Source organism: Lissotriton helveticus, chromosome 3_1 (genome assembly GCF_964261635.1).
Source record: "Lissotriton helveticus chromosome 3_1, aLisHel1.1, whole genome shotgun sequence".
In the NCBI taxonomy this organism is placed as follows: Eukaryota; Metazoa; Chordata; class Amphibia; order Caudata; family Salamandridae; genus Lissotriton; species Lissotriton helveticus.
In genome coordinates, this window is record NC_136061.1 from 1,088,663,732 (window position 1) to 1,088,677,317 (window position 13,586).

Sequence of the window (13,586 nt, forward strand, 5' to 3'; positions counted from 1 at the left end):
GTAAGATGAATTGAGGATCTCTGAGTTGAACACCTCACAACATCTGAATAAGTAACGCATCTAAACCCACTTGCCTTAATAATGATCATGACCGATGCCATTATTAATAAGCATTTTAGTATGGAATATAGCCCAGTTACCACTCTTGTGTCTCTCTTGTGTCTGCTAGTATCTTGTTGAGTGAAAATTACTGCTTAGAAAACACTGCTCACTCTCTCTATATAAATATATACAGATGTCATAACATCCTGTTATGGTAATGTTTACATTGATAAATGGTTTCTGAATTTGTGTAAAGTTTATTTACTTTCCGTGTGGGTAATTTTTGATATTCATTATTCTTTTCAACATGCATCATTTATAAAATGATTAAATGTTTTTGTATTGTAGAAACATCAAAACAGGATGTTATGAGATGTATATAGCCATATTGCGTGTTCCATCCTCATAAAGAACTAAAGTGAAGCGGCCGAAAGTATGGACTACTAATCAATGTATGATTTAAAAGTAAAAAGCTATAAGAGAAGAGTTTGAAATATATAATGTTTTATGTGGTCAGTAGCAGTGCAAATTAGATACCCCACACATTACAATTGGTTCACTCTTACAAAATTTTAAATGTCTAAGGATGTATGTTGAGTCTACTCGGGTAATTTTTCAGTATTTTTATGTGTTTGATGTATCTTTTACTGTGACAACTGTCTTCCCTTAAATATGTTTTATAAATGATTTTATATATGTACGTGAATGAATTAATATACTTATAATAAAGATATAAAGAATTAAAATGTAATCTATGGATATTTTTGTTGAGACTCCCAAAGCTTAAAAACCAAATTAATCGAATGGATTTCATGTATATTTTTAATGGTGATTTAAGTGCCTAGACATCTAGGGTAAAGTAGCCTAACCCCTTCTTAGGAGTAGGAGTGTATTTATACACCTTTACCCAACCAAGATAGAATTCCTATTATTTGCTAAGAACAACAAACAAGCTACGGGTAGAAACCTGGCTCAATGACATGAACCTTGATGGATTTGAACCACAACTCTCACTGAATGCCCAATTACTTGGACTCACCCTGGACACCAACCTCTCCATCAAAGAATACATTGTCAAAAAACACACAGATGGCCAGGTACCAGCTATCTCTTCTAAAGAAAGCCAAACCATTCCTTCCACAAAGCGACTTTAGAACTGCTGTTCAAGCACTTGTTCTTTGTCATCTGGATGGTGGTAATGCTCTTGTCCATGACCTCCTAGACTGCACACTAGCACCCCTAAGACACATCCTAAACACCACAGCACATCTTAACCAGCTCCTGAAGAAATATGGTTATATCACCTCCATCCTGATCAAACTCAATTGGCTCCCCTTTTCATCCCACACCATCTCATAAACCAGTTGCATCCTTTACAAAGCAATCACAAATGGCAACCCTGGTTATCCTGCAGACAACCTCACCATCTCTGGTAGTCCCAGCACAACCACAGCAAGGACACCAAGTGTAGACTAAGAAGAGTAAAAAAGAAAAGAAAAGAAAACAAGACAACATTCTTTTACCATCTATACACCCATGATCTGAAATAGCATATCCTTGTCCAATAGGACCACCAAATGCTGCTAAAATTTAGAAAAAAATTGAAGACTCACTTCTTTAAAGAATACTATGTCACAATGAATTAACCAACCACAACTCACCTTCCTTTCCTATATCTCATGACTTTAAGAATGTCTCAAATCTTAAATTAAAAGGGTTTATGCACAGAATCTGGGCCAAGTCCCAAAGGAAGTGTGCCTTTGTGCAAATAAAGAAATCCTGCTCGGCACACATTTCAAAGTTAAAACCATAAAGATTTATTCAAAAGTTAAGGATCATTATAGAAGTCAAAAATAGTTAGTCAGTCATATTCAAATCATCATCAGTAATGCATCCCAACATACATTTTGCAAGGGGTAATACATAAGGTTGTCTCCAAAAGTAAGTAAATAGCTGCAACTAATAAATAGTTCCGCAAAGAACCAGCATAAATCTTCCCAACTCAAACGTCAAGGTAAATTAGCAAAAGGACCAACATGAAGTCTTTCTCTGAGGAGAGAGCCAAAAGGTCTAAGTATAAGTGAGCAGACAGTCCACTGTGGAGACTACTCGGCTGGATAGGCAGAGAAGTTCTTGCACACATCCGAGAAAGGGCACATTTTTTGGTTTCAGACAGTGATAAACCACACACTGAACTTGGTAATATTCCGCATGATAGGGCTGTACTAACAAAGATACATTACTTGAACTAATCACAATTGGGTAACTTGCATTATACGAAATAAACCACATTTATGAAACACCGACATCAGTAATAATAATTGATCACCATTAAGCCTATAAACAAGAACAATTACATTGCACTTTTGAAGGAAACAAAATGACAAGCTGTTTAAGCAACAATGAAGCACAGTGTGGCCTGAGAATAAGCATTGAAATTGTTAATTGTGTGATACATCTGAACACAGCCTCCTTCTTCAGAAACACAGATCAATACATTTTATCGTGCAACTTCTGCAGCAACATGAAAATGAAATATTTTTCTTTTACTTCCTAAAAAAGAAAACTCACTAGCTAGAAATGTGAATGTGAGAGATCCTTCATGAAAAATAAAAAAAAACACTTTTTCTTCAGCAGCTTTAAAATGGATGTCAGTACAAGCAGGCTGAATTAAGCTAACGTAAATGCAGCTAAATAAATCTAATTTCTAATTCACATAAAATGCTTTCTCAGTTGCCTTTGATTATATACAGCCCTCCGCTGCCTTCATATACATTCATATATTAACAGCCTCTAAAAAAGTATATGTTATGTATCGGAAGCAAAAGGTCTGCTTGTCTGTAGCTAAGTCCAAAAAGGAAAATGTAACTGTCTCGAACGCTAGTCCGCTTAAAATGCCAAGCAATGCAGCATTTGTTTATTTTAGCTAAACATCGTGATTTATTCTTTTGTTGCAGTTCTTCCCTTCGCTTCCAGTGTTTACTTCGGATGGTTTATCATACTACAAAATTTTCAGTGACAAGACGGGATACAAACACATCCATTATATCAACAATTCTGTGGTATGCTCCAATCATAAAACTCTTACATTCAGATTATAGTTTCAAAATGAACAGTCTTACATTGCCCAATATTTTTTGTTTTAGGGGGATGCTGTACAACTTACCAGTGGAAAATGGGAAGCAATATACATTTTCATGGTTACAGATGATGCAATGTAGGTATTCTGATTTGTATAACTTCATTTACCTACATTTCTTTTTTTTAATAAATGTATACTTTTTTCAGATATACTACAGAATTTCATTTGTAATTCATGGACATCCGCATCATGATCTCTATATGGAAATGATTAAGTAAGTGAGAAACCGTGGTAATAACACAGCGAACAATTGAATATTTTTCAAAACAAAAGAACGAAACTAGAGCATGTGACCATGCCGAATGATAAATGTATTGGCAAGCAAATATTGTACATTTATATTAGCCGTCAAATCTACAGAGGTCCCCTTTTTAGGCACATGTGGTACAACTAAAAAATAAGATCTCAGTCCGGTAATTAAGGGCACGATTACAAGATTGGGGGTCCGACCGCCGGACTGCCATTGCGGCAGATGCTAGAATTGCCGTCAAGCAGGCAACATCCTCACAGCTGGATCTGGGAATGACCACCAGGCGGGTGGTGTGCCTATGGTGGTCTTAAGGTAGTTGCATGGTTAGGCTTACAGAGTGAGCCTGTAGGTAATGCCATTGTACTGCAGCACCTGCGCTTTTGTTCACGCACGGTGGACATGCACCATGTTGTGCATGGCACACGGTGGTTGCATGACAGTGCAGGCATGGGGGGTCACAACATGTGCCCCCAGCCCCACTTTGTAATGAGCTACAACGCCTGGGGTCCCCGTTTGGGGCCCCTTACCAGCCTTTCAGATGACCTTTCCATGGCTGGATTCCCGTCATGGAAAAGTAATCGAAAATGCAACTAGTAATTCTGGCAGTGATGCCTACATCAACACCGCCGCCATCCCCCCTGCTTTCCCGACTGTCGTCATCGTGGCATCCATGATTCTGTCGCGGGTAGCGGTCTTGCAGTGGGCATGAGGTCGTCTCACTGGCCTACTCCTAATAGGGCGGTCGGTAGGACGAGTAGGAGGTAGTTGGTCCACCACCACGGGTAAACCGCTGTATATGCGCCAGTGATAAGCGCCAGGATGCCCTTTGGGTGACAGGTCTGCGCTCTATAAGTATACCTACATACATACATACATATGTAATCGGGCCTAAATGTTTTGTGCATCTCGGTTAAACTTAAACATGAACATTTACAGTCATTAATGGAATTTGACAGTCCAGGTATCATACTGCGAATGCAGGATTTGTGGGAATTTCAGGGTAAATCACACCATAGAATTGTATTTGATTTCTTGAGCACACTAAGCTCTACTTTTGGCAAATAAAATGTCATGTGAAAATTGAAAGAAAGAAACAAATATATATATATATATATATATATATATAATCTTATATATATGTATATATATGTGTGTATATATATATATATATATATATATATATATATATATATATCTCCAAACACTCCCGGCATACAACATCATTGAGCCAGACTCTGACACCGCCATTCCAGTGATTAAGTAATTAAGTGATATACATATGTGTGTGTGTGAACATGGGAGAGGACTTAAGTAATTTTCTGTAGTTTTCTGCAATTTCCCGTAACTCAGTAGACATTTTTAGGTATTAAATGCCCATATGTGAAGTGAATATGTGCCATTAGAGCCATTGAAAAAATCATTTGATAACTAACAATGAGATCAGATTTTGCACCCTTTTGTGTGATTAATTGAGCAAACAGGATGTGACTTAAACATCCGAGAATAACATGAAACTAACCATAAAGATTAAATTCTTAGGTTGCAAGCTATTTTATATTTATATCTATTTTTTGTCACATATGTGGTAATTTTGGATTAAACCTCACATCACAATTTGTCAAAACGAGACTGATCGCCGACATTTTGTCACTCCCCCACTATTCACAAATTTTTATTTGTTTATGAGATGGACAACCATTTGTTATACTAATTGGTTAGAATATTTGAAAAATTATACTAAAAGTGATAAGGACATTTTGAGCATTGGTGCCCATTTAGCAAAGTATTGAATGAACAAATTTATTGTTGAGAGCCTTTTGTTTAGTCATGATAGAAATGAACTGCATAGGCAATATAGACACAATATGTGCTTAGTTTTTATGTATTAGTACAGACAAGGATCAATGTATTTGGAAGTACAAATACTTCAAAAAGATTAATTTTGTATGATTAATTAATTTTCAGGATATCATTTATATGGTACAAATTGCCTGCATGAATATTTAATGAATAGATTTATTCAGATGTATGATGTTTTGACTAAGCTAAGATGGCCGACACATGGTTGTTTTCATTCCCAAACATTTGATGTGGATTAGTCCTTACACTATGTCTCCTAAATATCTTTTGGGCGCGCAATTTGCATTTGGGCGCGCTTTTTTGAAAATTCACCTTGCATTATTTAAACGTAGGTTTGTCCACTTTACCGCCAACAGTGAGCAAGGGCGGCCACGCCCGAAACGCGTCTGTTCGACGTTCTCTGTTATGCACCCCTGCACTTTATGATTGAATAAAACAACGATTACTTAAAGACTGGACTTGGAACGTTATTTCGTGTCTGTGCACTGGAGAAAGTGCTTTGGAGGTTTCGTTGCACCGTAACCGGTTGGAGTGATATATATATATATATATATATATATATATATATTCACTGAAAAAACCATAGGTTATAGATTATATATAGTTAGGAATTAGCATTTACAAAACCTTGAAAATTCACTGAAAAAACCATAGGTTATAGACAATATATAGTTAGGAATTAGCATTTAAAAAACCTTATTTTACTCACACAAAACCATTGAAATTCCATATATAGTTAGTTGCACTAACTATATATCACGCACCCGCAATCCACTGCTGATGATGTCACATATTACATCATTCATGACATGGTCAGTGACATCACTGATGACATCACTGATGACATCTCAAATGACATCACTGATGACAACACTGATGACATCTCATTTAACATCATTCTTGTGCTAATACGATAAACCTCTTCAGACTCTAATATAACCTTAGATACACTCAGTGTATACAGAAACTCACACACTGTCACTCATCCATGGAGTTACTCACACACCTAGTCAGTCATGCAAAGAAACAATCTCACCTCCATTTCCTCAACTATACAGTTATACACACCTTACTTATTCAAGCATATACTAACACATATTTACTCTCTTATACAATCCCTGATACAAGTTCACAATGATCCATACAGCTACTCACACATTCAGTGGCTCTCATGCACAGTTATTTATATATGCCAACTCTCACATGTACTGTGTTTTACATATGTACTTACTTTGACATGTAGCACTGAGATATCCATTCACTCACCAATGCACTCATGCACACAGTCAACCACCCATACAGCTGTTTCCACATGCACTTTTGAACCCATACATCTAGTGAATCAACTGCTCACACATCTATGCAGAGTCATACACCTCCCAGGCACCCACACACACACTCAGTCTCCCATACAAATACTTGAGCAACCAATCAATAACCCATATACTTACTCATATAGCTACTGATCAACACATGCAGCAGTTTACAGAACAACAAACATAATGATGCACAAATTAAGACAGTTTAGTCACTAACCCGTGCACTCAGTGAGACACATTTAATCACTCACTCATACAGTCAGTCATGCACCTACTAAATCCTTCGTCCAGACACTTATATATCCACTTATTCTTCAATATGTAAGACATATTTAAACTTTACAGAAACAAAAAATCACTGGATGTTGTTATCAGTGATGTCATCAGTGATGTCATTTGAGATGTCATCAGTGATGTCATCAGTGATGTCACTGACCATGTCATGAATGATGTAATATGTGACATCATCAGCAGTGGATTGCGGGTGCGTGATATATAGTTAGTGCAACTAACTATATATGGAATTTCAATGGTTTTGTGTGAGTAAAATAAGGTTTTTTAAATGCTAATTCCTAACTATATATGGTCTATAACCTATGGTTTTTTCAGTGAATTTTCAAGGTTTTGTAAATGCTAATTCCTAACTATATATAATCTATAACCTATGGTTTTTTCAGTGAATTTCAATGGTTTTTTAATAGCAAATATCTGTAGCTGTAAAATGTATTCTTCTTTAAATCCCAAAATATATTTTATATATTTATTAATAACTTTTTTTTTTTTTAATTTTTTTTTCTTCGTTCCCACTTCGCGAATCGGGAAGCTTCCCGTTAGCTGACCTTGATGCCGCGAAATAGACCGCGAGCCGGTAAACGTTTCTTTACCGCAACTGCCGCGTTAGAAAACAACATCGTGACGCCTCCCGTCCGCATGACGTTTCGCGTTGTCGCGTGATACGTCATATGACGTACTACGTTAGCGAACTGGTACGCTTACCGAGTCGCAAAGCACAGGTTTCTGGAAGCAAACCGGGAGGCCCTGCAAAGCGTGTAACGTAAACACAGCAGGTCATGTGACTTGGTAATAACACTTTTCATTGGTTCATTTCACTTTTGGTTTCCTAATGATGTAAGACTAGGTCATATAATCTAAAATGAACACTTTTCATTGGTTGAGAACTATTGTTTTTCCCAAATGATGAAAATCCCTCTTTCTTTCCTCACTCTGACTTTCATCATTGTGAGAGAAAGACCCTTTGTTACCAGTGAGCAATGGCTTCTTTAGTAGCTTCAGCTGGTGCTTCCCCACCACCTCCACCACATCCAAGGAAGAGTGGACCGATGTGTGAATGTGTTCACTGTATGCAACAACTTTGACACTTACAGAAGCCTCACCTTCTCCATGCCTCCTACACAGTTCTACATGTACATCATAAATGCAAACAGAACAGAATTAATTATACATGTTAAATGGTTTATTTTTGCTGTTCTCAGAATGTATCAAATTTCACTAAAAACAGTGACTTGAAGGTATTCATCATATAACAGCGGGGAAAAAAAAACACAATCAAAATGATTGTGTTTAAAAAACCCATACAACATAACAAATCAGAATTCAGAACTCCTTAAAGTTAACTTACTTTCCATGACGGCCAAGGATGTCCTATGAACAGCTTACACTCTGTTGTGCTGTTATTACTTTCAACCCGCCACTTTCTGAAAGAAAACCTCCATCGTTTTCAAAAACATGTTACATACAATAAATGACTTCTTGCTCTCTACCACAAGTTTCCACAAGGCCAAATCTTGTCAGACCCATTTATAACTCTTGGATTTCTTGTAAGCCAATCCCGTCTTTTCGCATTTCCGCAACTTTCAGAATTAAAATGTTGAAGATCATTTACACAATCCTGGACTAGTAATATCTTCCCCTTCTTGCTCAATCATGTTCTACATTTCCTATCACACTGATACTGCTTACTATGAAGCAGACTTACACTACCTTTATGACTAGTACAATTATTTAATTCTCTACATCACTTTTAATCACAAAGCAATGTAAAACAGTAGACAGCATTGCAGACTTACATTCCCTCTACTCCATGTTTTGATTGGCTGCTTCAATTAGCTTATAAAAAGAAATAGTTTTTCTGAACTCATTCAAAGTGCATGTATTTCTCAATGACGTCCAGTGTTATGGTAAGAAGTTATGTCTCTGTACTACACTTATCCTCAAGGCCAAATAGTGTAGGAGCCATGAGAACTTCTTGAAATTCCTCAGAGCACATCCCGAGATTCTTTCCCTAAAATTTTGGTTTTAAAAACACCAGGTAAGAGTTTTTAAGGTCATATGGCAATTTTTTTTAAAAAATTAAAACAGAATCATTGCAGAATGACCAGCCATTTCTACACTTTAAATAAGCTGTATAATGTCCTGATGTTATTGAAGGACCATCATGATATATAATTGCTACAGTTACAAAAGTCCTTCCTGATATTGACAACTGTGAAGCCACAACATTTTTAATTAAAGTTGTCAATTTTGTTCCATCAGGCCTACATCGTTGGAACATTAAAATGACATACTGGCCATATGTTCGTATAAATAATGTGGACATCATTTCAGATTTACATTGGCTACACTCCATGTTGTGATCAGCTGCTTTTACTAGCTTATTAAAAGAGACTGATTTACTGTCTGGCAAAGTTAAATATATAAATCTTTCTGAGTCTACACTAGTAGTACTTGATACCCTACAGTTCTCGCAGTCATGCTGCCATTGATAAGAAAGCCCAAACAGGTGATCTACATCTACACCTTCATCATGCAATACATCAAGCATATACATTAAAAACTCCTGACAATCTTGCTGACTATTTTGAGAGAATTGTGTTTGGCCTGAACATCTGTCTAACAGATTTCGAATTTCAGACACACTTTCTATGTTTGTTCTATCAGTGCTACATTTCTCTAACACAGAATTTAACAAACTGCAAAATCTTTGATCAGAATTGACCACAATCTCTTCTTTTACATTTTCTAGAGAAAACAAAACATTAACCACTACATTAGCATAGCAGTTGACACCAGAACTGTTTTCAAATTGAAAACCAACAACATCTTCAACAGAATCCTTTTTGTTTCTGCTTATAATTTCAGGTTCATCGACTTTTCGTCTTTTTGCTACAACCTCCCCAGTATTGGTCACATTTCTTCGTTTCCGGCCTACCACACGTTTCTCAAACAAAGGATACTGAGGCAAATGTGGTGCATACTCTCTTCTCAACCTATTGTATTCCTTAACACAATCTAGATCCGCACAAATGTTTGTGACATCACACTCAATCAAGTACAATCCCGATAAAGTCCTAACTCGTGACAATGCCACATATGCCATACCCTCCTTGAACACAGAACTGCCAATATTCACCAATGCACAGTCTACACTTAAACCTTGCGATTTATGGATTGTCACCGCATATGCCAAGCAAACAGGAAACTGCTTACGGCGAACATATAAGTCTTTTACAAGCAAAAATCTAGCAGAACAACGAGCAATTAGCTGTACTTCCTCAATGCCATCAAATTTAATTTTTAAAAATTCAATTCCATCTCTATTTCTGTATTTCACAAAATCAACAACATTACCCATTGATCCATTTACCAGACCTCTTTCAACATGTAAATTCCTTCTTAAAATTATACGGCAGTTCAAGCACACATTCAGAGTCTTTTCAAAACCCGCAGTTTTAGATATACTCTTCTCTAATGAATCCAATTTTGTTTTCAGATTCTCAGACAAAATAATTGTTGATCCCATATGCTCTACTCTGTCAATAGCTTCCAGTTTCACAATCTCTTGCTTTTCTAAATGCAACATTTTGTTGTTGAATTTGGCACATTCTGCAAGAGTTGGCATCAAACATATTCCAGATTTTTTCTCAGTAACTTTCTGAAAAATATTCTCAGGCACAACATCTTTGTCTGGATATAAATTTGTCAGTAATCGTGCATGTAAAGCTTCTTTCCCATGCTCAGGCACTTTTCCAATTCTAACATCTTGTAGAATAGTCTTGTAAACTTCATCCTTTGCCTGACGCATATTTTCATGCAGTTCAGCATAATTGAAGTTTAACCATATATTGACGTTGCCAATGCTCCCTAAGCACTTCCTGGTATCTTCATGCGTGAGCATTTTGAACACAGGTTGCCCTTTCACTGGTGTCAGCTGCAGAAGATCTCCGAAAACAATGATGTGTTTGCCACCAAATAACACATCATACTCTGTTTTGAGAACTTCTTGCATTCTCAAATGCACAAAGGCAAGCATGACATTGGAAACCATGCTTACTTCGTCAATGATAAGAAGTTTCATTTTCCTCAAGACTCTTGAAACTTCAAAAGAAGCATCTCCAGATAGCTTGTGATATTCTAATTTGTTGTCATGCTCCACTGGCAGCATCAGTAAACGATGTAAAGTAATCCCTTTAATGTTATGTGCTGCCAGTCCAGTTGGAGCGGTGACAACACAAGACAGCGATGACTCTGTCCTTTCCTGCAAATAACATGAAATTGCTTTAATAAGGAAACTTTTTCCAGTTCCCGCTTCTCCACTCACGTACAGTCGGACAGGCTTCAACGACGTACATGAGCACTCTTTCTTGTCATGACTTAATCCATGATCAATTTGCATGGTAAGTTCGTCATATATTTTCCTCTGCTCAACGTTGAGTTGTCTTTCCAACTCTTCTAAGTTAACCGCATCCTCCTGAGCATGTGCCATGGCTCTTTCCACTTCATTCATAGCAGTGGCAGCTTCATTTTCGATAAGAGGTCCTCCTAGTGGATCCTGACTCAATGAAGCAGAACTCTGACTGTCCTGAGAACTGTCTCTGGCAATCTCGGCTGCAATCGTTGCTTCCTGCTCAATTTCCACATTCAACATTTCTACATATTTGGGAAAAGCAGGACATTCTATGGTCTCCTTGGCAGCATTGAATGAGTCTTCGTAACAAAGGAAATCTCCAAGCAGTTCCTCTTCTGCACACCAAGGCTTAAAAAGTTGCAAAAGTGCTAAATAGAAAAACTCCTTTTTTTCAGGAGATTCGCCACTCAATTTTCGATGGTTTATCAAGTGGCATTTTCTTTGCTTGACCAGACATCCCTCACTTCCTATTACAGCATACACTCCTTTCTCAGTATCTTCTTTGATGTTCCTCTTGAATATGTAATTTTGCAGAACCTCATACAGACAAACATTCTCGAGGTGACTGCTTCGATTTGGATAATATGTATACAACATGTTGCTCTTCAAAATGTCGGTACTGTTTGGCTCCTTTTCCGCCAAATACTCAATTTCCCGCACAGGTTTCAGAACTCGATTACGCGTTGCAGCAAGACCAACACTCGCCCAAACAATACTCCTGGACTTGGCATAGAGACTTGCTGAAGACAACCGGTCAGAACATTCGTAAGCTCCGATTTCTCGATGCGACAACATCTTCAAACTGAAACTGTACAACTTCTTGCTGAGGCTCTTTTCATGGGAAATGTCCTCCCACATATCCTTCAATTCTGTCTTCTCTTTTTTGGTGATGTAAGATGTCACATACCGAGCCACAGCCATACAGTTATCAGCCACAAACTGTATATCCATGTTAGCATTCCACATGGACAAAATCACCGGGTTGTAGTCGTTGATGTACTTAGACTCTTCGTTCCTCTTCAAATTGTATGTGTTTTTAGGTGATTTCTTCATCACATTATGTCGCAGCGAAGACATCAAACTGTTCACTCTTCCTTTAGAAATCACCGGTCGTGGAAAGCCGAAACGACATTTGGTGTAGAACTTGTCTTTGTTCCGGAATTTACGGCGACAGTACTTTCCACATCGATGGCTTTGGAAACGTAGAACTTTTTCTCTTAGGCTTTTTTTCTCCTTTGCGTTTGGAACAGCACACGTAGAATACTGTTCTATGAAACTCATCACTGAGTCTTCTGCATCCGTTCCAAATTTAGGTGCATCCTTGATCCACAGCAACATATGTATATGAGGAGCACCTCTTGCTTGGTACTCCTTCCTCCAGAAGAAATCCAACACCTCTCCAAGAGGTGGATTCTTCTTATTCATGATGAAAGACATCATACCTTCAAATCTATGATTGAAGTACCTACATACATTGACTGGATCCAAAGAGCACAGTTCTCCGGGTGTCTTGAATTCGATGTTTTCTACGTTAGCATTTGCCTCTCGTAGAAATTCAAGTAAGTCTTCCCAGCCATACTCAGCACAGCTCAAAGTGAGGAACCATGTGGGAGTTCCTAAGTTCCTCAGCATACATTTTAAATCACCATGACGACGGTACCAGTACTCATTAGTACCACGCTGACACGCCATGAGATTAATCAGGTGAGAATCCGAAATACTGTCTTGGACATTGACTTTATCCATAAAGTCACTTGCCGAGATGTTTTGCATGTGTATACCACTTTTCAAGATGTGGTTCACTGCATATGACAGTCCAGACAGATCGCTTTCAAACAGGAGATGAAACAAATAAGGAATGCATTGTCGAAACCTAGGATCTCCTGCATACAATCGCAAAGTCCGGTATTCAGAAGCAGGAATTTGATGAGGTCGCTCATCATATCTTCCTCCCTGACCTGTTGGAAAAAGCTGTGGGAAACACCGAGCTTCCAAACTTTCCTCCCAAACACTAATGGGACTCCCTTTCGCTTGTTTCATTTGAAACAACTCAATAGCATTCCCCATGACTTCCTTGGAATGCAAAGGATGAACACTATAATGTTCATATATTTCTTCACTAGTACAGGGTTCTACTTTCTCAATTTGACCAGCACACAAATCGCTATCCTCTTCCTCACTTACTTCCTCTTCTGCAACATATACATTTTTATAGTATTTATTATATTTTTTCAAATACAATGTTGCCCTTTTGACTTTCCTAACATC

At 37.6% G+C, this 13,586-nt stretch overlaps 1 protein-coding gene across 1 annotated transcript in view; it reads left to right on the forward strand.

Moving 5' to 3' along the window:
* Positions 1–13,586, forward strand: part of FAP (fibroblast activation protein alpha) — a 662,945-nt gene that overhangs the window by 300,576 nt on the left and 348,783 nt on the right. Inside the window, exons 13-14 of the mRNA XM_078681652.1 lie at positions 3,000–3,104; positions 3,189–3,259. Coding sequence (XP_078537778.1) covers positions 3,000–3,104; positions 3,189–3,259 — 176 coding nt within the window. The remainder of the gene's footprint in view (positions 1–2,999; positions 3,105–3,188; positions 3,260–13,586) is intronic.